At 37.3% G+C, this 27,372-nt stretch overlaps 4 protein-coding genes across 7 annotated transcripts in view; 2 read left to right on the forward strand and 2 right to left on the reverse strand.

Annotated features, from left to right (window-relative positions):
* Positions 1–2,266: 2,266 nt before the first annotated feature.
* rbm39a (RNA binding motif protein 39a) lies at positions 2,267–8,530 on the forward strand. Of its 3 annotated transcripts, XM_079598284.1 has the most exons (17): positions 2,281–2,564; positions 3,108–3,173; positions 3,342–3,402; positions 4,528–4,577; positions 4,670–4,852; positions 5,238–5,303; positions 5,408–5,461; positions 5,560–5,677; positions 5,789–5,941; positions 6,029–6,166; positions 6,251–6,316; positions 6,462–6,666; positions 6,773–6,853; positions 6,965–7,085; positions 7,174–7,279; positions 7,380–7,458; positions 7,562–8,530. In XM_079598284.1, exons 3-17 carry the CDS (start codon positions 3,397–3,399, stop codon positions 7,660–7,662), a joined length of 1,527 nt encoding a protein of 508 aa, XP_079454410.1. In that variant the 5' UTR covers positions 2,281–2,564; positions 3,108–3,173; positions 3,342–3,396; the 3' UTR covers positions 7,663–8,530. The 3 variants fall into 3 exon arrangements, with proteins under 3 accessions (XP_079454409.1, XP_079454410.1, XP_079454411.1); XM_079598283.1 differs by lacking the exon at positions 3,342–3,402 and having other exon boundaries at positions 2,267–2,564; XM_079598285.1 differs by lacking the exons at positions 2,281–2,564; positions 3,108–3,173; positions 3,342–3,402 and adding an exon at positions 4,080–4,179.
* On the reverse strand, positions 8,501–10,156 carry LOC306990936 (pyruvate dehydrogenase [acetyl-transferring]-phosphatase 1, mitochondrial; the record flags this gene model as incomplete). The annotated part of the gene is made up of 1 exon (XM_079598286.1): positions 8,501–10,156. The coding sequence occupies exon 1, from the start codon at positions 10,031–10,033 to the stop codon at positions 8,501–8,503; it is 1,533 nt and encodes a 510-aa protein (XP_079454412.1). The 5' UTR covers positions 10,034–10,156.
* Positions 10,157–11,168: 1,012 nt separating this feature from the next.
* nfs1 (NFS1 cysteine desulfurase) lies at positions 11,169–16,511 on the forward strand. The gene is made up of 13 exons (XM_079598371.1): positions 11,169–11,510; positions 11,727–11,803; positions 11,922–12,038; positions 12,173–12,256; positions 12,431–12,583; positions 13,519–13,612; positions 13,697–13,831; positions 13,901–14,058; positions 14,150–14,255; positions 14,345–14,426; positions 15,320–15,403; positions 15,539–15,628; positions 15,753–16,511. The coding sequence occupies exons 1-13, from the start codon at positions 11,402–11,404 to the stop codon at positions 15,814–15,816; spliced, it is 1,353 nt and encodes a 450-aa protein (XP_079454497.1). The 5' UTR covers positions 11,169–11,401; the 3' UTR covers positions 15,817–16,511.
* Positions 16,512–16,983: 472 nt separating this feature from the next.
* dvl1b (dishevelled segment polarity protein 1b) overlaps positions 16,984–27,372 on the reverse strand; it is a 30,061-nt gene continuing 19,672 nt past the window's right edge. The window contains exons 9-16 of one of the 2 annotated variants that reach the window (XM_079596848.1): positions 25,697–25,773; positions 25,540–25,607; positions 25,361–25,438; positions 25,139–25,273; positions 24,245–24,412; positions 23,933–24,151; positions 21,415–21,451; positions 16,984–19,329 (exon numbers count right to left, since the gene is read on the reverse strand). In XM_079596848.1, coding sequence (XP_079452974.1) covers positions 21,447–21,451; positions 23,933–24,151; positions 24,245–24,412; positions 25,139–25,273; positions 25,361–25,438; positions 25,540–25,607; positions 25,697–25,773 — 750 coding nt within the window. In that variant the 3' untranslated portion in view covers positions 16,984–19,329; positions 21,415–21,446. The remainder of the gene's footprint in view (positions 19,330–21,414; positions 21,452–23,932; positions 24,152–24,244; positions 24,413–25,138; positions 25,274–25,360; positions 25,439–25,539; positions 25,608–25,696; positions 25,774–27,372) is intronic. The other variant, XM_079596847.1, reaches the window with a different exon arrangement.

Below are 27,372 nucleotides of genomic sequence, written 5' to 3' on the forward strand. Positions count from 1 at the left end.
CCACTGGCCCCCTTGTCACCACTGGAGTGGGGGAGGGGACGTGGCGTTCTGGCTGGGACCTCAGTGCATTGATTTGGTCTGGGTAATGGAAAGAATGCTCCACTCCACACTCAACCTTTCCCCCAGCTAATACAGCCTACACATGCAGATCACACGCAAATAAACATCTTTTGTTGTGAATGTAGTAGGATTTTTTGCTCATAATAGTCGTGCACAACTAACCGACATTTGGTGCCTTCTTCAGTTTAGATATACCAAACTCGAAGCTGCTTTGAACTATGATTCATCTCCCAAGCTTTTTTTTACAAAGTCACAATTAACTACCCAGCAGGTATGTTTGTGGTTGAAACACATGAAAGGCTGTTTCTGCCTTTCATAACAAGTGGAAGTTTTTTCCAAATACCCAAAATAACTGTGCATTAAGCGTCTGACATGAGATTAAAGGGGGCTCATTCACCAGAGCCATGCAGTAAAAAAAACGAACAACAAAAAAAGAGAGAGGGAGAGCGGAATGGAAAAAGTGAATAAGGCCAGGGAGGTGGCAGTGCATACAGGAAGACGAATGGTCCTGCACCGGTCGCACTGACTGGTTCTTGTAACGTGTCAAGAATCTGGCGTCCTCCAGATGTGTGTCATGTTCATGCTGTGGAAAGCCTCTGGAGAGATTTACATTTGGCTGCACTCTGCCTCACTGTGAGCGCGGCCGGGGAGAGAGAGCTAATTACGGAAAGTTGGCAGCCAGCAGAACATCAAGCAAGCTGTGGTGAGAGTCAATGGAAAGAATGAGATTAAACCAAGAAAAATGTGGGGTCATATTTTTTCTCTTTTTTTTTTACTCATCAAAGATGAGTAATGAATTTGTTACTTTATATTTTTCATTGTATAGGTCTTCTACTTGTATATTTGTGTACTGATCTGGTTCACTGTCCGATGCAGTCTCAGAGGTATGGTCGTAACACTTTACAATAAGGTTTCATTAGTGAATATATAGTAAACTACTTCAGTTAACATTAACATGAACTGTAGAATGAACATACTTCGCCAGCATTTATTAATCTTTGTTAATGTTAATTTCAACATTTAGTAAATAAAAGTTGTATTTGTTAAAGTCCCTCTGTGAAGAAAATCAAGTTTTTAATGTTGTTTACATGTCTGTGTAGTGTTTTTATATATGCTTTAAGACAAACCATGTGCAAATTAATAACTCAAGTCAACGCCATTTCTAAGTTTCTCCTTAAAACTGCAGTGAACCTATAAAGGCGGTTTGAAATCGCTGATGTTTCTGACGTCACAAACTACCTTGTAACCAATGTGTGATAGTCACCTGAGCTGGTGTGAGTGGAGGCGTGGCTAATTTGCATATTCATAGCACCACGTATACTAAATTAGGCAATGGTAGGCTATAGAGTTACATTCAAGCTATTTTAAGGCATGAAGACATTTTTTTTCCAAGGAAAAAACATTCGTCCTTTTGGTGATCAAATACGGGTTTTAAGGGATACAATTATTGACTAGGGGAACTCTAACATCAGTTAATGCACTGTGAACTAACATAAACAAACAATGAACGACTCTATTTTTATTAACTGACATTAACAAAGATTAATGTATTAATTACGGTAACAAATGTGTTGCTCATTTTTAGTTCATGTTAGTTAATAGGCCTACATTAACTAATGTTAACAATTTACGCTGAATCAAATCACTAATATAAGAGGGAGCCTGACCATGCAAAGCTCTAAAAACTAAAACCAAAATTTTTAAATTTATCCTATGAGACACTGGTAGCCAATGAAGTTCTTTTAGGATAGGGGATATATGAGACCTCCTATTAGTACGTGTCAGAATTCAAGATAGATAGATAGATTCAAGATAAGATAGATAGATAGATAGATAGATAGATAGATAGATAGATAGATCGATAGATAGATAGATAGATAGATAGATAGATAGATAGATAGATAGATAGATAGATAGATAGATAGATAGATAGATAGATAGATAGATCGTTCTATGGCAGAAATAGTAAGAGTAGGCTACTTAGGCTGTGGTTTCGAATTCAGCAAATGACTATTCTTCATTAAAATTCATTTTTATTAAAGTTGCCATATGCCAAATTGAGATTGAAGGTGTGGGGCTGGGGGTAGGGTAACGTTATTGTAATTAAAATTAAACCGAAAGTTTCAGGGTGTGTGTGTATTTTTTGTCACTTTGCCGTATTTCCTGTTCACACTTCCGTTGTCTGTGTGTATAACACGAGTTCCCCCTGGTGGACAGTTCGGCGCAACTCCGCTTATGCAACAATAACGAGACGTGTACGCGCAGTAGCTGTTTGCCGCCAGTCAGCTTGTCTTTTATAGCCGCAGCACGCGCCTTGTGACTAGTATTAGTTGAAACGATAACGTTTTGGATTAATACCGTTGTGTTTTTTAGGTTTGTGTGGATTCGTGTTAAACGCCCGGGGTTTGCAACTGTAGCCGGAACCGACAGTAGATCCGGGTTTTAGTGCTCGTTTGTGGAGTCAGGATTGTAACGTTAAAGCTCTGTAGGCCGCAGTGTCTAAGGTAAGACGGAAAGGCTAAGATCTATTTACAGTTTCGATCTATTTATAAGAACAATCTGACCAATATCAACTTGTTATGTGTCATATGATGATCTCATTGATATTAAATGTATTTAATTCGTGTATTTACGTCGTGTAGGGTGGGTAATTTCCGCATGTATGCATAAACAACGACTTTAGCCAGGTTAGCTAACAAGCTAACAAAGCCATTTTAAAAATTATCTACCGATAATACGAATTATGTGGACAAAAAATATCCAAACGTGCATACAAGTCCGTTATATGTGCTTATGTTGTCCAAAATGTGTCCAAAATTTGATAAATAACAAGAGTTGGCGATTGTAACGTTATGTGAGAAAAACGTTTCTTGAACCTGTCCACGTCTAGTCACGCATGTCCGCAAGTCAGAAATGTACAGTACGAATGTAAAAATGCTTTTTTTAACATAGAAGTTAGACATATAGCCTATGTGGTGTAATTTAGAGTAAGATATTTATATTTAACATTATAACGTCACTTAAAATACTGTTTTCCTCGCCTGCAGATCAACAACAACAACATGGCCGATGATTTGGACATCGAAGCGATGCTCGAGGCTCCGTATAAAAAGGTGGGTGTTAATGCAAGTAAATAAACTCGCTCAGGAATCTGTTTAACTTTCATTTGAAACTGCTAACCAGTCGTGTTTTCGTTAAGACTTTATTGTCAGATCAATAACTTTAATGTTTCTGTCATAGTGGTTTCAATGAATAAATTGCCCATCTATCTCTTTTTGTAGACTTGCCTATATCTCACCTCTACTCCCATGAATTCCAGTGTGAACTGTCAAAAAAATGAAGGTAGTAATTGCCCAATATATTGATGTACTGTGGTACCCTTGGTTGAAATACATAGGCAAATTGATACATAGGTACCGCCAGAATAAATGCAGTGGATTCACATAAGAGCTGGTATAAACTCTGTGGAGACTGTATTCATGTTACTGTTTGCATGATATTCTTAGCTCCATATTTTGTCGTAAGGAAGTTTTCTTCCAAAATGGCTAGAACTAGATTTCATGTTTTACCATATAAATATATGGCAGGTAACCACTAAAAAAATTAATTTGCCTAAAATGTCATAATCCTTAGTGCAGAAATCCTGGAGTTGACATACCCAAGCAAATCCACAGAGTCTCCTTAATTCTCTATTCATCGCTTTGAAAATAAACCAAGATAAATATACTGTAAATGTCATCTGTTTTAGTGAAAACATGTTTATGCATGCTGCTAACATTTAGAAATACTTAGAAATGGTTATTCTGCGGTTTTACAAAGAGGAATTGATGGGGCTCAGCATATAATGTCATAACGTTCACCATAAAATACATTTATCTTGTAAACTATCTACAACAAAAGATCAACTCAACTATAGATGGTCTGTGGGAGTCGCTATTACTAAGCCGTGTGAATCCCTGTTTGCTTCAGGGCGAGATGTGTGACTGAGGTGGCATCGAGCTCTTTCAATCCACGAAGGCAAATGGGGTGAAGATCACTGGAATGGCATCCACCACTGGAGCTCGTTTAGTGGCTGGCTGCTTGCGTTGCCACTTTGGGTCTTAGGCTCAGATAGCCTTGGTACTGAACCTGTTGGGCTGCTTAATGAATGAAGTGTCTAAAAAAAATGCTTTTTTACATACCCAGCATAGCACTAGCACTTGATTTTTTTTATTTTGTATTTAATTTTTTTTGGACGTTTTACACAAGTAATGCAAGCACTAGTAAGGAAGAACGACATTGGCAGCCATGTGGTTGGTTTCTTTCTAAAGGTCCCCCTTGTATTTATCGTCTTCCCACACAAACCCTGTAATGAACTCCTATTTAATGATCATATCATATTCTCTTTTGTTCCCATCCCTTCTTTATCCTTACGACTTGAAATGTTTCGCCGTCCTCCTCATGCTGTCTTCTATCGACCCTGCTTAGGATGACATCAAGTCCATAAGTACCAATGGCCACGAGGAGCGGAGCAAGAAGTAAGTTTACTTTTTCCTAACCATTTTACTTTGTCTTACAAAACGCTCTTTCAATATTATACTAACTGAACTTATAACCTTTAAATTGAAAGAAAAAAGAAGAGCAAGAGTCGCAGCAGGAGCCGTGAGAAGAAGAGAAGCAAGAGTCGCGACCGCAAGAAGAGTCACGACCACAGGAGGAGCCGCAGCAGAGAGCGGAAGCGCAGCCGCAGCCGGGAGAGACGCCGCAGCCGATCCAGGAGCAGGGAGCGTGGCGGGCGCTACAGAGCTCCGTTGTACGTAGTTGTACATCTTTTAATCTTTCTTTTAGGTGGCTAGACAGCTCAGATATAGTGCTCTTTAAATGTCTTTTTACCATAGCGAGCATGTTAACCTGAAGTAAAAGCCTCGCAGTGCTCCTGATGAGTGTGAAAATGTCTTCCAGAGAACAATTATTGTGCAGAGGAGTTAAGCTGCCATCCTGATTTGTCTGTTATGAATCTAGAAGAAAATATGAGTAGAGTCCCCCAAAACAAGGCATTTGTTGTAATGTTTACAACATTTACCCTTGTGTTCACCATTGAAGCTTGCAGTATATGTTTAGAACTTGTAGTAGAGCGATTAATCGTAGCTACTGAGATTAAAAACACTGAAAACCTTGTTTTTTTTTTTAAATCACAGTTCTGGCCTGAAATTTAACGGTGGTCCCAGAGGGAAGACTGGCCCACCTCCTGCCATCAAACTAAGGTTTCTATGATACTATTTTTGTGATGTGTGGGTAGTTGCTTGTTCTGTGTATGAGTCAGGCGTGGAAAGTCTTTCCAAAAGTACTCACTGAAATTTTCTTTCAGTCGTAGAAGGTCTAGGAGCCGCAGTCCTTTCAAGAAAGACAAAAGCCCTATAAGGTAAGTTTATTTCACCCTTGAAAATGACATTTCCCCCTACTAAATTCTTTGCTGATTATAGTCATTCACTGCTTGTTTGTTTTGTCTTTTGCTAACAGACAGCCTATTGATAATCTCACCCCTGAGGAAAGGGATGCGCGCACAGTGTTCTGCATGCAGCTGGCAGCTAGAATCCGACCACGAGACCTGGAGGAATTCTTTTCTGCAGTGGGAAAAGTCTGTGTTTGTTTATCTATATGGTTTAAATTTGGACCATTTCTACCTCTGTTACCTGTTCTTCTTCGGTTTTGGATAGACGCCTCTAATTCCCTTTGTTCTTTTTGAAAGGTGCGAGATGTGCGAATCATCTCTGACAGAAACTCCAGAAGATCCAAAGGAATCGCTTACATTGAGTTTGTAGATTCCACCTCTGTACCTTTGGCAATCGGTCTGTCAGGTCAAAGACTTCTTGGAGTGCCGATCATTGTCCAGGCTTCACAGGTAACAGAGAAGCCTGTGAATAAATTGGCAGTCTTTGGTTGTAGATGTGATCATCTTCTAATTGCAAATTGTTTGTTTGATCACCAGGCTGAGAAGAACAGAGCAGCTGCATTGGCCAACAACTTACAAAAGGGCAGTTCTGGACCTATGAGACTGTATGTCGGGTCATTACACTTCAACATCACAGAAGACATGCTCAGAGGCATCTTTGAACCATTTGGACGGGTAAGTTGTGCCATCTATTATTTGATCGCTTTATGTTATCACTTATTTTTTTAAATGTATATTGATCTTTCCTTGTTCATGCAGATTGATAGCATTCAACTGATGATGGACAGTGAAACGGGACGATCTAAAGGATATGGCTTTATCACAGTAAGTTGTATGGTCAAACTGCTTTTGAAAGGTCACAAATGTTAAGGTGCAGAATTTCTGACATTATCTGACAAGTAGCTGGTGCCAAGCCCTAGAAGAGGTTATGATCTTCCCAGGAGCTTATCAGCTTTTCCTCTCTCTTCAGTTTTCTGATGCCGAATGTGCCAAGAAGGCTCTGGAACAGCTTAATGGCTTTGAGTTGGCTGGGAGACCAATGAAAGTGGGACATGTGACGGAGCGCACTGATGCCTCTACCGCCAGCTCCTTCTTGGACAATGATGAGCTGGAAAGGACCGGTATTGATCTGGGAACTACCGGAAGACTTCAACTCATGGCCAGACTGGCCGAAGGTAAGGATGTACACTGATCTGCCATATTAACGTATGGTTTTCTACTGTTATGAAGTGGGTAAAGTCTTGTGGCGTTTTAAAATGCTTAAACTTTGTTATCTGTTAGGTACTGGTCTGCAGATCCCACCCGCTGCACAACAGGCCCTTCAGATGAGTGGCTCCATGGTAGCCATGGCTGCAGCTACTGGTCAGTTCCTTGTCTTTTGTGTTAAATGCATGTGCCTTCATTTATCCATTTATTTTTTGTAATTTAATAAGGTTTATGGGGTTTGTATTAAAATTCCATCTTTTCTTTCAGCTGCTATGAACCCTGGATTGAGTTTTAACCTCAATGTACCCCAAAACCAAGCTATGAATCTACCATCACAACCAATTGCAACACACTGTTTCCAGCTGTCTAATATGTTCAATCCAAACTCGTAAGTAGCAAGAAAAAAAGCACAGGTACATCTGTGTAATGAAAGTAATTGTAAAGGCCTGAATTTTAATTGCAGTGCTTTCTTGCAGAGAAAATGATCATGGTTGGGAAATCGAAATTCAGGATGATGTCATTGAAGAGTGCAACAAACACGGTGGAGTCATACATATATACGTGGACAAGAAATCCGCTGAAGTGCGTTGCTTTCCTTTAACATTGTCACTAATTACTGTACTAAATGTGGAGCTTAAGTATTTTAAATTATCATTCCAAACTTCATTGTTATTTTTCTCAGGGTAATGTCTACGTGAAGTGTCCCACCATTCCCGCTGCCATGGCTGCAGTCAGTGCGTTACATGGACGCTGGTTTGGAGGTAATTCTAAATTATGTTTGAATTGTTCATTCACTTATCAGTCCACAGTTACAATATGCATTATGTCTGAATTGTCATCTCACGTTTTAATTTTATATTTTAGGTAAAATGATCACAGCAGCTTATGTCCCTCTTCCTACGTACCACAACCTTTTTCCAGAGTCAGTGCAGGCTACACAGCTTCTTATGCCCAGTCGCCGGTGATCAATCATCTCTGGAAGATTCACATTTTTCAGCCTTGCTCTTTTTAACTTTTGGACGACAATAACAGCAAGCTGTGTCGCATTTGTTTTGTTTCCTTTAAGTTGGTTACAAAACCAGTAAGGTTAAAACTTCACTTGCATATTGTCCTTACAGGTCTTGGACATTGAGAGAAGTTCTGTGGTTTAAAAAAAGTTTCCTATGTACAGCCTACTTATTGAATTTTGCTTCTTGATCTTTTATTGTTCGTACATATATTTTTTTTCCCCTTCCACATATATTGTCTTTGTGATAGATCCGATTGGCTTGTTTCTCACTTGAGGAAGTGTACAATATTGCCAGATTCACAATATAAAATAAGTCTTGATTTAAACTGCAATTTTGATCAAACATCAACATATTCAGCTTTTTGGCTCTATGAGCTGTGGGAACTAAATGGCTGACAAATATCTTTTGTGTTCGTTTAAGGTTTAGTAACATCTTGTTTTTTCTAATCAAGATTTGATTTTTGTAAAGTCCTTGATGAAAGTTCATTTCAAATAAAGCCAAGATAACTCAAAATGTTTGATTCTTGCTTATTTCGACAGTTAATTCTGATTTTTTTTTAAAAAAGTTTCCATTTTGTTGGTTGAAAAAGTGTCACAATGTCTTTGAAATGCAAATGTGGAGATTTAATTAGACTGCTTACAATATATGAGAAAATATACCATATGGAACATTTGCTTGAGTAGAAATTAGAATAAACTGCAAAAGTGTCATAAACTGCAACTGCAAATCATTTGCTCTGTAATTTGTACAAAAATTAAATGTTCAAAATATTTCATATTAGCTTGGAAGTAGATTAACTATTAAAGTGGATGACTATAATTGTTATATCATCTCTGTACATTCTTGCCAAATCCTGGGGCAGACTGAGCATTTTAGCTATTCGCTTATGTTCAATGGAGCCGCTGCCATCGCCCCCCAGAGCGTGACGTATCAGATGAGTCGCACTGTTCTCATCCTCCAGAGCAGAGAGAGCTCTACTCTTTCTCTCCTGCAGCAGTCTATGCATCTGTCCTACTGTAAAACTTAGTCCAGAAACGGGCTTTTTCCACTGGATGTCAGACAAGTGTTCCCCTAAGACTTGCACAACTGTCTGCCTGTGCATCAGTTCCCAGAGACCATCAGAAGCTAGAACCAAGAATTTGTCCTGGGGTCGCAATTTATGAGAGATGATTTCTGGCTCTGCTGTGAGGTAAGGTGGTGTGTGGTAGTTCGGAGACAGTATTTTTGCATTTTCGTTTCCGACCAGCAGCTCTGGACGTGCCTCGTAGATGCGACTCAAGAGCTCACTGCTCCACTTGAACTTCATGTCTCCAAAAGCCCTGAAAGGTATTAACAAGCCCAATAACCTGTCATGTTTCACCACTGTCTTATGCTCTGAAGCAGGATGCTCAGAGAGAACTCGTTGCATCTCGTCTGGGTTGTGGGCATTGTGGTCATTGGTAATAGTGAGAGCTGACCACCTCCCATCATCCCCTTGGACTCCAAGAACGGCTCTGCTGTCACCCAGATTGGCTACATGAAGATCTTCTCGGTCCACGTGAGCCACACAAGCTGTGCATCCAGACAGAGCCACTCTGAGAGGTGTGAAGTGAGAAAACGGAACCCCAAAGTCCACTTGGGCCTCCAAGGATATATCATTGTCCAATCTCTTGAAAGCGCTTCTTAAAGCTGTTTGTATATCATTGTCATCATCCTCGTGAAGGTCTATCCTCTCCTGCCAGTATGTCCTCAGACTACTGAAGTATAGTTTGCCAGCATCTGTGCTAACGTAGTCGTTGGGATGCTTGTGCCATTGTAGCACGGGAAGCACAGGCCGTTCACTCTCCACAGCTTCCTCTATATCAGTTAAAGTCTTCAGTGGAAGTAGAGAGACTGCTATGTAGTAGAAGAGACGTTCACTAACTGCTTGTGCGCAAGCAGACCCTGCATGACCATCAAACACTCCGAACAGCATGCCACGGCTCTGTAGACATGTTGCAGCACTCCGTCGGTCTTCGCTCGGGGAGTTTGATGCTAAGATGTTACTGTCAAACCCTTTTATAAATGTATTATACCGTCCATCATAACCATTTGCTTTTAAGCTATACTCATTGGCCTTTAAAGCATGGCTTATTTGTGGGAGTGACATCTGTTTAGCCGTGCCATTGTATTTTCTTCTGGGGTTTAGTATCATTGGTGGATTTGTGCAGACTGTAGATTTTGAGGGATGGAAATGCCTTGTGTGCAATACAGTGGTTCTATTCAGAGTCACATATCTATGCATTGCTGCTGTCCATCTAAGTAATGACCACTGATGTATGAGGTGGTGCACTGAAGTTGGAGACATTTATGCCAAGTGATGTAATGGATGGACTCTGTACCTGTAAATGTTTTATAATAATAGTGTATTTAATGAGTGAAAACAAATCAAACCAATGTAAGCAATCATGATTTACTGTGCTAAGGAAGTATACAAATAGGCTTTCATCATGTTAAGTCCTGAATTAGTATACAGTTCAGCCATACTGTACAACTAAATTAATGCATGCAAAAGCAACATTGCTAAAAGCTCTGAAGACACCAAATGATTCAGTAAATACAAATACTGTATAGAAATGTAGAGGCCTACCTTTCTTTTAGAACTGATCTGAATATTCTATAATCGCTTTTTTTCAGACTTTGTTGCACAGATCTACTTCCTCATTTTCACACGTTGTTTTCAAGTTATTTTCAGTACAAAGTCCATTATTTATATTCTTAACTGCGCCAGAGCGCGCCTACATTGAGAAGTTTTGCCGCACGTGAGTCGTGACAGAGCGAAAATTAATTCGGCTAAATCAATTATGACACAAAACTTAAGTCATCTATGACATAACCAGTCAAAATTATGAGATGTTAAGTCATAATTATCAGGTAAAAGTCGAAATTATGAAATGAGAATTATGTCATGACATTAAATTATGTCATCATCTTTTAGAATTTTTATGCAACAATCCTTTTTTTGTCATTTCAACTTTTTGTCATAATTATTGCTTTCTGTGTAAAAATAATAATAATCGACAATTCGTAACATAAGCGGCTATATGATTAAAGGATTTTATCAGAACTGAGGACGTTTATGTAATGACACAATGTAATTTTATTTTAAACGAACTGTTCAAAAGAACCGATTCGATTAAATTATTTGGAGTTCCCTTCACTATTTTTGAGAAAATACAAACAGCAGTTTTAATGTTGTGTGACATGAGAAACTAGAAACTAAAGCTTTCTTCTAATAACCGTGCCTGATTTTTCCCAAATGAACTTAAAACATTGCCAAGGACAACTAGGAACTGTTACATAGCAGATTGTATTGGTTCATGTTTACAATTTCCGGTAAAAGAAAAAGACCAGGGTTACTTTTCAACCAATAGACTCCGTAAACGACACAAAAACCCGCCCACGAGAGACACAGGTAACCAATGAGAGTTACAATAACAGACGTCCCGCCCTCGCTGTATGTGCGTCTTGTGTAAGAATCCCCGAGTGTTTTTGAGAGCTTATGACACACTGTTTTATGGCGACAGTGGGCATGTCCTCACTTCTGAAGTTGCACGAATAATACTATTATTTATCTGACGGGCTTATTGTTTGACGAAGGCTTTGAAAGAAGCTATTTTTAATACATCTCTCCATCTATCATCGTTTATGTTGAGAACACTGCAATTGCATAAACATGATGAACAGGACATTATCGAGAAAACTTCTGGGCTCCATGTGTGGGATCTCCAGCCCTCGACTGAGGTTCGCTCAAAGCGCTGTGAACACTGTGCAAAGCCAGAAAGGTAAAGTTTTAGTAACGTTACATCTCATTCTCTAGTTTAGAGACCGACAGTGACGCAGTTGAATTGAGCTTGTGTAACGTTACTCGAGGAGGCTTTGCTAATATACATTAACATACTTGCATGTAAATACATGCTTGACCTTCTTGTATGGCTCTATTTATTCTAAAAGTCACTGTAACTTTGAGTGCTGATAAACATATTTGTCTTATTCCACAGAGTTGATCAAAACTAGGGAACTTGAAAAGGATGAGCTGAGACCTCTGTATATGGACTTTCAGGCCACCACACCCATGGTACCCAATTCTAATGCCATTTAGTTCAATTGCTATTCAAACTCGTGAATCTAGTGCATGAGAACATTTCTTGGATGTTTACATGCATTGTTTTCATTGTTTACATCTGATGCAACAGGACCCAAGGGTTTTGGATGCCATGCTCCCCTATCAAGTGAATTACTACGGCAACCCACATTCCAGGACTCATGCTTATGGATGGGAGAGTGAGAGTGCAATGGAAAAAGCAAGAAAAGTAAGTCTTTATCTAAACCTGTATGTTTTTATTTGATAGCTGAGAGCTTTAGTTTATGAATATCAAAGCATAATATTTAGGTTTAGCCAAAAATGCACTGTTTACTGTAACACCATTGTTTATTTCCTCTTCAGCAAATAGCAGATCTTATTGGTGCTGACCCGAGGGAGATCGTGTTCACCAGTGGTGCGACTGAGTCCAACAATATGTCAATCAAAGTAAGTATGTCATTACTGTTAGGAAAGATTAGGATTAGGAGGAAGTGGGACGCTGGGGCACAGATGACTTGGCATTTTCTAAAATAATCAAATAGGTGAAGAAGTTTATGTAGGATCCACTGCATTAGTTATTAAGAATCGCTAAAAAAAAAATCTGTCTTTTCTTGTCTTTAGGGTGTGGCTCGGTTTTATAAAGCTAAGAAAAAGCACGTTATTACCACCCAGACGGAACACAAGTGTGTGCTGGACTCGTGTCGTGTTCTGGAGGCAGAGGGTTTTGATATAACGTATTTACCTGTGAAAAGTAATGGGCTGATTGACCTGAAGGTAAGCTTTCTTAAGGGGGAAGCATCCACCTATCAAAATAGTATATTTGTTTTTCAAATGAGTTTCAGACACAACTGATCTCACATTGTTTAACAAATAGTCCCAAACAAGCTCCAAACTGATATAAATAATGTTGAATTAATGTTTTTATGGCTGTCACAATAGATTGCAATACTATTAGGGGTTGATAGTGGCACATTACACAAAACATTGGAAATTTGTTTTAAAAAAGTTACAAATTAGTTTGTGTTTTTATTATCTTTTTTATATAAAATAATTTTTATATTATATATATATATATACTAAGTATTTTCACTGGTCAACAGTTTGACATCGATACCATGGGGGGAAACTGCCCTGTAGATATTTTTAATAATATTAATATTTTTAAAACATAACTCATTGGGTTTATGTGAATATTCAGCAAGACTGGCATTTTGACGTGTGTCTGGCCGTTTACGTGCAATAATGTACTGAGAGGTGGCTTTATGTGCGCGCACTTCGGGTGTGAGCACGAAATATCTGGGAATGAGTAAAATTATGCGCAATCCTATTCCAAAATTCAAGTCCTGCAACACCAACAATATTCATCCTTCAGCAAATGAAATGAGTGAGTGAGCGGAGGCGGGTTTGTGTGTAACTCCCTGTCGGAGAGATGAGAGAGAGAAAACGCAGCTGGTATCGTGTGTCTATTCTGCAGAAAATGATACTTATTAATATTTTTGGCAACACTGCGTTGCACTTGGTTTATTATTTCAGATGCATTTTTAAAAGACTACAATTGAAAAATGTATATATTATACATAAATTCAACCCGCCAAATTGGCTAGTAGGAGTGACTGTGTTAACCCACCACTGAAATCCACATACATTTGGCGGGTTGCCAGGTGTTAATGTCAAGCCCTGTATTTATATCTTGTATTTTGCTTTCTCAGCAATTAGAGGAAATGATCCGTCCTGATACAAGCTTGGTGTCCATAATGACGATCAACAATGAGATTGGTGTCAAACAGCCAGTCAAAGAAATAGGTAACCTTTATTATCTACATTCTTCTCGAAATAGATGCCTGTCAGTCTTCATATCATCTATATCAAGGATGTTTTTGATTTCAGGTCATCTGTGTAGGTCCAAAAATGTGTTCTTTCACACTGATGCTGCTCAGGCTGTTGGAAAGATCCCTGTTGATGTCATTGACTGGAAAGTGGACCTGATGTCCATCAGCGGCCATAAGATCTACGGGCCCAAAGGTAGCGCACTCTACATTTAAATGCACAATAGTTTCATTATACAAAATATGAATTGCTTGTTTTTATTAGGAGTCGGGGCTTTGTACGTCAGGAGAAGACCCAGAGTTCGCATGGAGCCTTTGCAGAGCGGAGGGGGTCAGGAAAGGGGTCTGCGTTCAGGGACCGTCCCGACACCTCTAGCCGTAGGCCTCGGAGCCGCCTGTGAGATCGCCCAGCAAGAGTTAGAGGTAGAGTTGGAAAAAGTGCTTGTTTTTTGCTACTACTAGTCTAAGTCTAAGTTTTACTTACATGCATGTTTAATTTCCTGTTTATTCTCAGTACGATCACAAGCGCGTGACAATGCTTGCTAACCGCCTCATTCAGAAGATCATGTCTGAGATTCCTGATGTTGTGATGAACGGAGACCCAGATCAGAGATACCCAGGTGAGACTCCACTTTACAGTTGTTTTTTTTGTTTTTTGCACGGATCAAAGTTGACTTGTGTTTGTAATCTAAAACCCTTTCTCCTTCAGGATGCATTAATTTATCCTTTTCCTACGTTGAGGGGGAGAGTCTGTTGATGGCGTTAAAAGATATTGCGCTTTCATCTGGAAGGTTAGTAGTTTAAAATGTCTAACTATGGCCTATAAATATGCAGATGACATGGAGAAAGAGCACACATTGTTCATTTACATATACTAGTACCCACATACCAAGCTGGTTGAAAGGTTATCATTTTACTAAAACTATTCGAAATATTTGGTCATTGAAATAATAAAATATAATTATTAGATTTTAATTTATTCGTCTATTGTTGCCAAGGCTACATTTAGAATGTTCTACATTTTAAATTTGAAAGTTGAAGTGCTACAATTACTACCTGGAAATAAATAAATACTAAAACTGAAAGTAAAAAGTTTTGGAACCTGACCTAGACCCAGTTAGCATAACTATTCAAACGCTGAGACGCGAGAACAGGGCTGGCAGGATTGTCTTGCTGAAACAGGAGCTGCAAGAGCCAGTTTTCAGTAATCTAACCAATACAGAAATCAGGACTGACCGGACTCTATTGCTGGAAGTTTCGCTGCTGATCTAAACATTTAGTCTCTTCACTTGAGTAAAATACAAAAGCACATTGCAAAATTATGAAAAATTTTAATGATTACTGAAAATATAAAACAAAAAGCTAAAATATATTAGTATGCAAGTAAAAAATATACTAAAATAACACAAACTAGAGGGTTTTTTTAAGTTTCTCCTGGGAAAATATTATGATTTTTATCAAATGTCATATTTAAAGATTTTATATTACTGTTATTGGTATTTGTATTGATTGATTGTTTTTGTTTGTAGAGATAATGTTAAATTATTGTATACAATTAATTGAAATATTATGGTTATGATTATTTTGAATGTTATTACTTACTGCAGTGAATATATGCTTTGATGCTGAATAAATGAATAAAAGTCTTTGTGGATGCAGTGACTCGAGTGTGTTCTTGTTGCAGCGCCTGCACGTCTGCTTCCCTGGAGCCCTCGTATGTTCTCAGAGCGATAGGGACAGATGAGGACCTGGCACACTCTTCTATTCGGTTTGTAGTTTTCCCATAATATCAGTCGAAATGTTTATTGTGATTTTTGTGTTGCTTTATCTAAAATCTCAGTTCTCAGTGCACCATGGTTCACACACATACTGTAATAATAAGGAGATCTGATGTTTTTCCCAGGTTTGGAATTGGCAGATTTTCCACAGAGGAGGAAGTGGACTACACAGTGGACAAGTGCATTCACCACGTCAAGCGGCTGAGGGAGATGAGGTGAGCTATTGACTGGGAATGTAATAAGAAGTTATTATTAACTTAAAACCCATGCGAACTGGATCTTTCTGTGGGGAAATAAGGAATGTTATAACCTGCTTTGTCCTTTTTTTTGGTCTATTAGTCCATTATGGGAAATGGTCCAGGAGGGCATTGACATTAAGAGCATCAAATGGACCCAGCACTGAATCATTCTCAGCGGACGAAGTATGAAGACCTGCTGTGCTGTAAATACTTGTTCTGTACAGCTTTATTAGGCCGCCATACTCAGACTCCTTAGAGAGCTTATTCCCTCAAAAAAACACGCACAATTTTATTTCTCAATTTTGGGGCTTTGAACTGTCTATGTGGAGATTTTAAGTGCACTTGGATGAATTGCAGAGGTTACAGAGGTGTGGATTTTTGTCAGGTTTTTTATATTTGTTTATTGATATATTATGTTTACAGTTGCTCTGTGTGTTTAAGTTACTCAAAAATATAATCTCAAAAGACATCTTATAATGAACATGCATTGAATATTGCCCTGTAATTTTTTGGTGTTTGAGCAAATCATAATAAACTTCAAAACACTTTAGGAGTCTACCATATTGTCCGTTGTCCTTCTTGAGACCAGCAGAATTAATTTCAGTAATAAGTGGTTTTATTGCAGTGAGCCTTGTGTTAAGACAAGTCAAATGTGAATTCCAAGTTCCAAGGTTTTCTTAAAATAAAGGACAACAATGGACAATAGGTATCATTAAATTCACCTGCCCACTAGAAATGCATTGCCTACGACTTCATGCTTATTGTCAAGTATAAGCGTCTTCCACGATTGCGATTCACAAATTATGTAGTGTGTTTGTTTTATTCAAGAATATGATATACTAATAAATATCCAAACCAATTGTTTTGTCTTTTTTCTGTACAGTATACATGTGGTTCAAAAATGTGGGTTTGGTCATTCTTTTTTTGGACAAACTTTTAATCAGCAAGGGTGCATTAATCAAAAGTTTAAAAAAATGTGGCAAATTACTTCAATTTAATACAAATTCTGTTAATTAGAACTTTCTATTCATCAAAGAATCCTAACATTTTCCTCAAAAATATTAAGCAGCACAGCAGTTTTCAACATCGATAACAAAGATATTCACAGGAATAAATATATATATATTTAAAATATATTGCAATAAAAATGTGTTATTTTAAATTGTAATAATATTTCACAATATTACAAATTTTACTTTATTTTTGATCAGATAAATGCAGCCTTGGTGAACGAGAGATTTCGTTCAAAAATGGTAATGCATATTTCAGAATCTATGAAAACTATGAAATACGTCTATTTCAGAGCCTGGCAAATGAAAATGAGTCGGAAGTTAAGATTAATCGTTTATTTCAGACAGTTTCACTTAAAGATGGTCAGACAAATACAACACAAACAAAATGAGATTTAAAAAACTGCTTTAAAATTACAAACACACGAGTCCAGTTTATATCTTACATAAATACAAAAAGGCATGACCAGAAGCTCTGTACATATACTTTATACAATTATCTATTTTCATATATACAATAAAAATGAACTATGTACAGCAGTTTTTGCCCAGTCTTCCTAAGACAAAAAATTAGACGACACATCTAAAGATGGAGATTCACAATAAAAGCGCAGATCAGATCTTGTAAAAGTGCCAATTTGACAGTCTTTATCTTGAGCGACAGTCCTCAAACGGTTAAATACTACACTTACAGTAGTACACAGTCCATGTGCTAACTAGTCTCCTTCATTTAGTTACTTTAAACAAGCTTTTTGAGCAAACATTTTCTCTTTGAGACACTGATGAACAGGTTACCAGCACCAGATATCACATCATACAACTGACACATTATTCCAGGGGCAAAAGACAATATTTAAGAACATCTTATGTAAGAGAATACTACTAATGTCAGACGTTCAGCAAGCGCTAATTTGTTTTGTGCATCCACACTATAAGTGCTGCTTTTGAATTTACCCTGACATCTTTTTTTATTTCCTGAAAATACATTTTTCTAGCTAGTTTTTCATAGCCAAGAGAGTCATAACAGTGTCATGCTACCATGTTTCCAATCTAGTAACAATTGGAAACGTGTCAAAATGATTAATTCCTCCAGTATCTGCCACCCTCCCAGACAGCTTGTAATGCACAAGAGCTTTAAGCATTAACCATGTGCACCAAAAAATGAAACTACAATATCAAGATTGTTTTAAATAACATTTGAAAAGGAACAAACACAACATGGAAATACTGTTTTTAAAGGTGATCAGTAGCCTAGTCTCTTCATGGACAGCTTTGGAAAGGACTAACAGCTCCTGACCAGCAGAGGGCATTGTCTGATTGTCTTTACCTTTTGCTAATCTAGGATTAAAAATGTGCCTGCTGGTGTAATTTTATTGCTAAAATGGTTAATACTGGTCTTAAATTTTGTGCTGAGCCTAATGTGTGATGTAATATTAGATTTGATTAGAATGTAAGATTGATTTTTTTTTATGGTGACAGAAAAATTGGGTGCTTTGTTTGGTCGCCATACTTTCAAATACTTTCAAAAGTTTGGGGTCAGTAAGTTTTCTTTTTCTTTTAAAGAAATGAAATACTTAAAAAAATAATAATACTATTATTTAACAAGGATGCATTAAATTGATCAAAAATGACAGTAAAGACATTTATAATGTTACAAAAGCTTTCTATTTCAAATGAATGCTGAACTTTCTATACATTAAAGAATTGTGAAAACAGTTATGATGGTTTCCACAAAAATATTAAGCAGCACAACTGTTTACAGCATTGATAATAATAAGAAAGGTTTCTTGAGCACCAAATCATTTACATATCATTATGATTTCTGAGGGATCATGTGACTGAAGACTGGAGTAATGATGCTGAAAATTAAGCTTTTGCCATCACAGAGAAAAAAGAAAGCAGTTCTTATTCACAATATTACTGTATTTTTGATCACATAAATGCAGCCTTGGTGAGAAGAAGAGACAAAATCTTACAGACCCTTTAGAATAGGAGTGTGTGCAGGTGTTTTCCCTCCGCTCAACACATGATTATCTTAACAAATGATCCTCAATCTTCCACACAAACTTGCGACTACAGTACGGCCACATGTGCGGTTGGTGAAAGTGAGCATGTATTTATGGCACTCATCATGTGAGATTACAGAATATATTATTTGTTCATCAGATTACATTATGTCCACAAAAAACTCACAAGGGTTTCCCATGGCATGCTGGAAGGACTGGCGGCTAGCGGTGAGTTCGGGTGGTACGGTCCCTATCTCCCTCACTGGTGGGGCCCCAGGGGGCCCGCTGCTGATAGCACCCTTAGGGGTCAGTCTGGCCAGGCTGTAGGGAGGAGGCAGGCCTGGGGGCCCGTAAGAGGAGGCGTGGCTCCGTTCGCTGAGCGCACAGGAGGTGTGGCCGTATTTGGAGAAGGGAGTGTGGCTGTAGGAGAAGGACGTGCGGCTGTGCTGGGAAGGGACTCGGGAATGTGTGTGGCTGCGAGATGAGAGAGTGTGGCTACGGTGGCTCAACTGGCTGGCTGAACGCTCAACCCGCCTCCCACCTGCTCTGTTGCCGGAATCCGATTCGCTGCCGCCGCTGCCTGCTGCTTTGCGGTCCTTGTCCCTCGGCACGGGCCGCTGGCTCCTCCCAACGCTAGGGTTGGAACTACTGCTTCGACTTCCTGGAAAATAAACAGAAGTTGACATGGCTATATGAGAACAAAGGAAATGAATAAATCAGTATTTTATTTTTTAATCTTTACATGCTTTTTACAGAAGGTAAAACAAAAGTTTCCAAAGTAAACAAATTAGCTTCAGGTATGTCTGGTTGAGGACAGCAGAGAAAACAAAACAAAATACTGAATGCAAATAATAAAATTAAAGTAACTACAGTACCTTTCAAAAGTTTGGGGTCGGTAAGATTTAAAAAAAATGAATTTGAAAGTCTCTTATGTTCACTCAAAGTTGCATTTATTTAATGAAAAATATATAATTTAAAAAAAATCAATATTGTGAAAATTTAAAACTGTTTTTCTATTTTAATATATTTTTAAATGTAATATATTCTTGTGATGGCAAAGCTGAATTTTCCTCACTGTCACGTGATCCTTCAGAAATCATTCTAATATGCTGATTTGCAGCTCAATACAAATTTATTATCATTATTATCAATGTTAAAAAACAGTTTGCTTAAAAAAACATGTTTTTAAAAAAAAGCATTTATTTTAAATCTTTTCTAACATTTTGAATGACTTTACTCACCCTCATGTCGTTCCAAACACGTAAAACTTTCATTCATCTTCAGAACACAAAGATCTGCCCCTCCATTGACAGTTATGCAACTACCACTTCATAAAGAGATCTTTAAACTAATTCATATGAATTGACATGCTTGAGCTTCCGTTTACCACAACTGATGTGTGAGTTGATGAACATTTATATGTGATTAAAAGCCTCAATTCAATCTGTTCATCCAATAAAGAGATTGCTGCCCTTCAGAAAATGTGGACTAAACCACTCAATTCATATGGATTAGTTTTTCCATCTCTTTATGAACTTTTTGAAGCGTCAAAGTGGTAGTTGCGTACAAGTCAATGGAGAGTACAGAAATCTCTCAGATTTCATCAAAAAGTTCTTCATTTGTGTTCAGAAGATAATTTAAAGTCTTATGGGTTTGGAATGACATGAGAGTGAGTAAATGATGACAGAAAATAATTTTCATTTTTGGGTGAACTATCCCTTTAATGAATCTTAGCTGAATAAAGGTATGAATTTCTTTCAAAATAAAAAACAATCTACTGACCCCAAACATTTAAACAGTAGTGTATATCATTTTTAAAAAGAATGCCACATATTTTGTTGAAACTTTTGTTTTGGTTTAGATGCTAACCAAATTATGCAGATAACAATAAGGACAGTTTGTGATGTGGCTTCAACCCCAAAAACCATAAACAACACTATGAAAAAAATAAAATAAACTAGACTCCAATAATACAGGTTTCACTTGCTATAAAGGATAAACATGATTTATGTTGACCACAATGTGTGTTGCTCGGTGAATACTCAAAATAATAATAATGTAATTAATAATGTTGCATATTGTCAGGCCTATGCAATTATTGTTAATATTAATAAATGGTAATGTTTGACTCGACCAATTTAGTTAACTGTGAAGACAAACGTAATATCTGGATCTTTCAGGAAAACAAGTTGAGAAGCTCTGATCTAGAACTATCAGTGCTTCATCCTTCAGCGACTGAAGCAACAGCTCATAAATTCATACACTCCATCCCTCACGAACATGTAATGACAAATGTTCGGCATTTCTCGCACTTCGTTCCTTCATGCTATGTTCCATGTTTCAAAGAGAATGATTCAAATAGGATGAAAAATGATGGCAATTAAAGAGCTGATGAAATGCATCTATCAGCTGTGCAATTAAAACCGGATGACATGACACTGGAGTCAAATGGCGATGCAAATGAGTTCATGAGGTGCTGGATCCTGAATTTAAAACAGTCAAACTTCAAACAAAAGCCACATCATTTCACTCTTACATAACAGGCATGGCAAAGCTTTCTACATACACATATGGGGATCTACATAGATTTTGTCATGTTTATTCCCAAACTATTGTGTATGCAGTTCATTTGTGTGGCCGCTTTATCCACAACACATGACATGCTGAGAAATACAGAGACGAGAGGCGAATCCAGCAACAGAAAAATACCCCAGTCATAGAGAGAGAGAGAAAGAGGCTGCCTTACCGGACACCCCAGGGTTGGGACTACCTCCTCCATCAGTCTGCCATTGCCCAGCAGAAACGAACAGGAAACAACACAGTTATGCCGTCTGTCTGTCTGTCTGTCTGTCTGTCTGTCTTATTACCAGAAGCTCTATCAAGTACAATTCATCCTCACCGCCTGAATGCACTACTGGATTTTCATCTGGAAGCTGTTCAGTTCAAATAAAATCTTATATGCGCTCATATAAGATATCAATTTACATGTTGCGATGACATGAAATATTGTGAAATCCAGGGTCATCAGGAAAGCAAAATTCGATAGTCGACACCAGTTGTGCTGGAATTTCACGATACTAGATACCAATTTCGATACCAAAGTAAAGATTTGAATTCTATTGAACATACTGATTTATTTAATTCTTAAAGTTTCATATTATTACAAATATTTAAGAAATTAGCCTTCATTTATTGTTCAATTACGTCAACTCAAAAATGATTATTAGTACCGGTATATTATTAGTTATTATTATTCAGTCGGTAATAAAGGTCAAAAATGAATTTAGAGCAGCCAGCATTTTCTTTATTTCATGTTAATATCATTGTTTGAATAATATTATCAGTTAAACTGTCTAATATATACTAAACTGAGTAAATGCATTGAGTATACTTTTGACATCGCATGTCATATCTATTGAAAATAGACACTACTGTTCAAAGTCAGCAAGATTTTAAAACTGTTTTTCAGCAAGAATGCATTAAATTGATCAAAATTTATAATAAAAGACATTTATAATATTACAAAAGATTTCTATTTCAAGTAAATGTAGTTCTTTTGAACTTTCTATTCATCAAAGAATCCTAAAAAAAAAATTAATAGATTTCACAAAAATATTTATTAGCACAACTGATTTCAACATTGATAATAATAAGAAATGTTTATTAGAATGATTTCTGATAGGGATGGTCGATACCAAACTTTTTTCATTCGATAAGATACCGATACTTTTTGTTAAAGTTTTAACGATACTGATTATTTCTTAAATCGGTTTGTGATTTTTCAAAATAATGTTATTTTCATACTTAAAAGGCAAATCACATCTACATGACACATACTGGCCATTAATTAAAAATTTACCACAGAAGAAATTATGAGCACAATTAAATTAAAATGTGGACAACAATAGGTGTAAATGTAATCTTGTATTTTAACATTTTGTTATATATATATAAATTTAATTATATATAAATATGTATCAAATAAAAGAATATACCAAGTATCAAAAAGCCTGGCATCTTGCAGTTTTTTTCTACAGGTGAAATGTAACACCACACCATGCTATGTTTCCTTTCTGCCATTCTCTCCATCTCTCTCAGTTTAATGCAGGAGTGTATGCAGGAGTGTACAGGCCAGCTAATTATGTTTAAAAACAAACATAAAAAAAAGTACTGAAAACATTTGAAAGTGATGCAGAAATCCACATTTTGAATAAATATAATTTTTATATGGATATTAATTCAAGGAATCGATATCAAATAAATCAATACTTATTATGAGTATCAATATATTGATACTATAGGATCAACGTGCCCATCCCTAATTTCTGAAGGATTATGTGACACTGAAGACTGGAGCAATGGCTGTGAATATTTCACATAATTATGGTTTTTAATTTTGATCAAATAAATGCAGCCTTGGCGAGCATAAGAGTTAAACATTAAAGAATTGTATCGACCCAAAACTTTTGAACGTGTATATATAGTCCATAAAATCCATGTACTTAAAATATTTACAATGTTTTTCCATATCTGCCCTAGTTTGAATTTGTTTTGACTGCTTTCATGAGCCTATCCATGAGCTCACAACACCCCCGAACCTTCACTCAAGAGATGACAGATCCCTCTAACTGCTCTTTACAGGCAACTCAAACACACACACACACACACACACACACACACACACACACACACACACACACACACACACACACACACACGCTGCTGAGTTTCCTTCCTGACATTTTCACTGAGCTAGTGCATGGCATGTGTGAAATGAGCAACAGGTGAAGGTTAATGTGAAGCAGTGGATTGAGACGGACGTGTTTGTGCACTGCATTTTGAAGGCAAAAAGCATTAGAGAATGAGATGTATGCCAGATGAAATCATGATGAGCTGGTGTCAGCTGATGGAGATCCACTTTTAAAATGTGGCCAAAAATGAAGAAGAAGAATTATCTGAGATTTGCTTGAAAGTTTTTAAACTAGGAACCCCACAAGACACTTCACCTAAAATGGGCCGACTATATTTGAGGACAATACAAAAATTCATAATTCTTCCTTTCAAAAACAGCTAGATAGAGTTCAAGCAAATGCATAACGCAGGATCAACTATTTCATTAATTTACAACAGCCTGAATTTTATTTTATATATGAGCTAAACTATACAATCTTATTATTTCAGTATTGAACTAGGCTGAGATTTATTTTGGAATCTCTAACTGTGATCCAATAATATGAAGTCGAGGATGACCTTTCCCTACTTACCCTCACTGTGATGACTTCCTGCGCTGCCACTGTGGAAACTGTGGCAGGGGTCGGAATATCCTGGCGGGAAACCAGAGGGCGCTGTGGAGAAGGGTGGATAGGGGAAGGGCTGGCCGCCCATGGGCCACGGGTTAGTAGACGGAGGGGGGAGAGGGGCCAATGTGTCCTGCTCTGAACCAGCACCACTCGATCCCTCATTCAAGTTTAGCGTGGCCATGTCTAAGAACAAAGGCGGTAATTATAAAGAGGTAGAAACATTTTGTTTGTAAGGATAAGTAAAAAGCATGAAGGAAATGTAGAGATGTGTTGTACTTTGGCAGAGATCTCCAAATGTGTAGTAACACTGTTCAGAGAAGGTGATCTTGTTGACAGTGTGTCTCAGATAGCCGTGTTTGAGCAGGCTACTGGCATATTTCCTAGCATCACGCCGGTCTTTGAATCCTTCAACCCGTGAGTACAGCCAGTCTACTACATCACCCCCTGTAACATGCGAGATACAGACAGATGAGTACTTATACAACACGGTTATTATAGTTAACTAAAACTGTAAAAAATACATTTTTGTTACTTTAAATACAATAAAAGTTAAGTTAAGAAATAAAATAAAACATAATTTTTTTTAAAAGGTCCCACTTTATTTGAAGTGTATTTAACTACATTGATACAATGCCCGTATTGTGTACATACGGTACACATAGTACTGGTACTTATATTTTAAAAATACCTGCATGTAATTACAGCTGTGTTTAATTCCTGTAATTACATTTATTATTACACTGCTGACCCTTCTATTACCCCTTAACCGACCCCTACACATACCACCAAACCTGTAACTAACCTTACCCGTATCCCACCTCAATATCAGCGCAAGTGTTTTGCAATTTAACATGAACACATGAGTACACATTGTACCTAACAATTTTTTTTATACAAGTATACAGTAGTTACACATCTAATATAAAGTATAGCTGTGATGTGACTTGATGTGCCAAAATAGCTAAAGAACTGAAATATAAATGTAGAAAAAATATTATACATATTAAATTATCAATATATACATATAAATATTAATATCAAAATATTACTAAAAATATAATAGTATCTCGACACTAAAATACCACTGCTTTACACATTTTTAAAACATCATCAACAGTAATAACATGAGTGAGATATTTTCACAGGTGATGAACGCAAAAGACATCTTACCTATTACAGCATTCGATATAGTAATCTTCAGCCACATTCTGTCCCTTATTTCTAGTCCTGAGTCTGGGACCTGCATCACCTTTACAATGGTGGCCATGTCTGTTTTTCCCACTGTAAGAGGGAGATCGTCGAACTCTGTGACGGACAACAGGATGATTAGGATCATGCGTTGCAAAAAAAAAGAAAAAGATGCTGTGATCTGTCAGAGAGAAAAGACCGTACCGTTTTGTGGGTAAGATCCTGTTAGTGCAGTAGTGTGGGAAATCCATGCAGCCGGGTCGATGGGTCTTACTGGTTCAGCTTTGGGAGGGAAAAAACAGGTCAGATAAGATACAAGTATCTCCATACCTAGCTTATGTTTATCTGAAAGAAGCGTAGATAAAGAGTTTGTGTGTATTGACCTCTGGGTATTGTAAAGTAACTGCGAGGCGAAGGGTCCCAGCATTTGGCAACAGTGAGACTGATAGGACTACAGAAGACAAGTACAATGGTTAGTTAAAACACATTCATATCTAAGCCTCATGTCCAATGTTACAATTCAGACATGCTTATTCTTACCCGTTCTTTGAGACAATCTCTCTGAGGATCCTGACAGCATCATCATTACTCATGTTCTCAAAGTTCACATCATTTACCTGCAAGTCAAAATGTGGCATACACACACGTTAGCATTAAGGCAGAGCAATATGTTGAGCCTCTGTGAGAAATTCATAACAAGGTCAACTGGGACCTTCTAAGTTTCTGTAAATAAAAGCAGCAAAATAATTTGCATTTGACTGATCTTAAGGTTATTACCTTAAGGTAATGTTAATAATATCAGTGTGCCAAACTGTGCCATGACGATATAAATATGCAGTCTAATCCATAACTATAACTGTAATCTGCCACTCAACAGGGATCAGCTGCTGCTGTAGGCATTTGAAGGCTGTATTTAGATCCAGAGACAATCACTACTAAAGCCACAGAGCCAGAGGCTAAATATAATCCTTAAAAACTAATTTAAATACATATAAATATAAAATGTAAGCATGTCACTGCAGTGTTAAATCACTTTAATACACCACTGGTGGAGCCAATCCACTGCATTACACTAATCTGCAATTCAAACTGAAAAGCTGATCTATTAGGTGTTTTTAAAGGGATAGTCCACCCAAAATGAAACATTTTAAGAACGTTGGTAACCAAACAGTTTTGGTTCCCAGTGACTTCCATTGTATGGTCAAAATGGACCAAACTTGTTTGGTCTAAATATTACATTTTGAGTATAGAAATATGAAATGTTGGGAAACATTAAATGATAAGTATGAAACGAAAACCGCCAGTAGGTGAAGGCAAGTCGTAATAAGTGATTCATAGAATCATTAATTCAACTGATTTGTTCAAACCAGCTGATTTATTCAAGAAAGAAGCAAGTGTCCACTGATGCTGAATTCAGAACCGCATACTCACATACTACTCGTACTATTTTGCCATAGAAAGATATAGTAAAAATGGTAGTAGTATGCTAACAAGCAGTTCCGAATTCAGCACGAGTTTAGGAATGTGTCATTGAATCATTGACTCACCTGATTCGTTCAAAAACCATTCAAAACCATTTAATAATGCCACACCGCTGTGTTGCTGGGAGACGCAAGTTTTCTGCTTTGTTTGGAACTATTTTTGTTGGCCAAATAGAGCAAAAACTGTCAAAATTGATAATGCTGTGTCTAAAAATGGTCAATTCATTAAATTCAACTTGTTTATTGAACGTATATCACATTTTAGACCTTCATATCTTGAATTTTGGTGGCATTTCCAACCTTGCACAAAGCTATTTTACGTCAACGCCAGACTAGCTTGCCTGTTGTTAAGCTTGATGGCTAATGCCTAAATTAAGCTGGCTGAGATGTGGTAGTGGTATGACATAATAGTTGGAATGACACGAAGGCAAAAAGATGACACAATTTACATTTTTGGATGGACTAGCCTTTTTTAAGATCAAACTACATGGCCTATATTGCAACTTTAAACTTTCTTTAAGCTTATAACACAGTAAAATTATTAAATATTCTAATCTGTAATTTAGTTTTTCATGACCATTTCCTACCGTCTCTCTGAACCATTTGCTTCAAACTAAGGAGCATTTTTCATTAGTATTTAATGTTGCATGCTTCAACAACAGCCTCTTTGGAATGTCTTTTTTATACTGTCAAAATTTACAAAAAACAATCCGTCCCAAAATTGTTAAAACCAGA

Source organism: Phoxinus phoxinus, assembly GCF_949152265.1.
Source record: "Phoxinus phoxinus genome assembly, chromosome: 22".
Taxonomy (NCBI): Eukaryota; Metazoa; Chordata; class Actinopteri; order Cypriniformes; family Leuciscidae; genus Phoxinus; species Phoxinus phoxinus.

Coding starts and splice junctions, on each gene's coding strand:
- rbm39a (XM_079598283.1), top strand. CDS start 3,123: ATGGCCGATGATTTGGACATCGAAGCGATGCTCGAGGCTCCGTATAAA. Junction 4,578..4,669: donor CACGAGGAGCGGAGCAAGAA/GTAAGTTTACTT, acceptor TTAAATTGAAAG/AAAAAAGAAGAGCAAGAGTC. Junction 6,317..6,461: donor AAGGATATGGCTTTATCACA/GTAAGTTGTATG, acceptor CTCTCTCTTCAG/TTTTCTGATGCCGAATGTGC.
- nfs1 (XM_079598371.1), top strand. CDS start 11,402: ATGATGAACAGGACATTATCGAGAAAACTTCTGGGCTCCATGTGTGGG. Junction 13,613..13,696: donor ACAGCCAGTCAAAGAAATAG/GTAACCTTTATT, acceptor TTTTGATTTCAG/GTCATCTGTGTAGGTCCAAA. Junction 15,404..15,538: donor CTGGCACACTCTTCTATTCG/GTTTGTAGTTTT, acceptor TGTTTTTCCCAG/GTTTGGAATTGGCAGATTTT.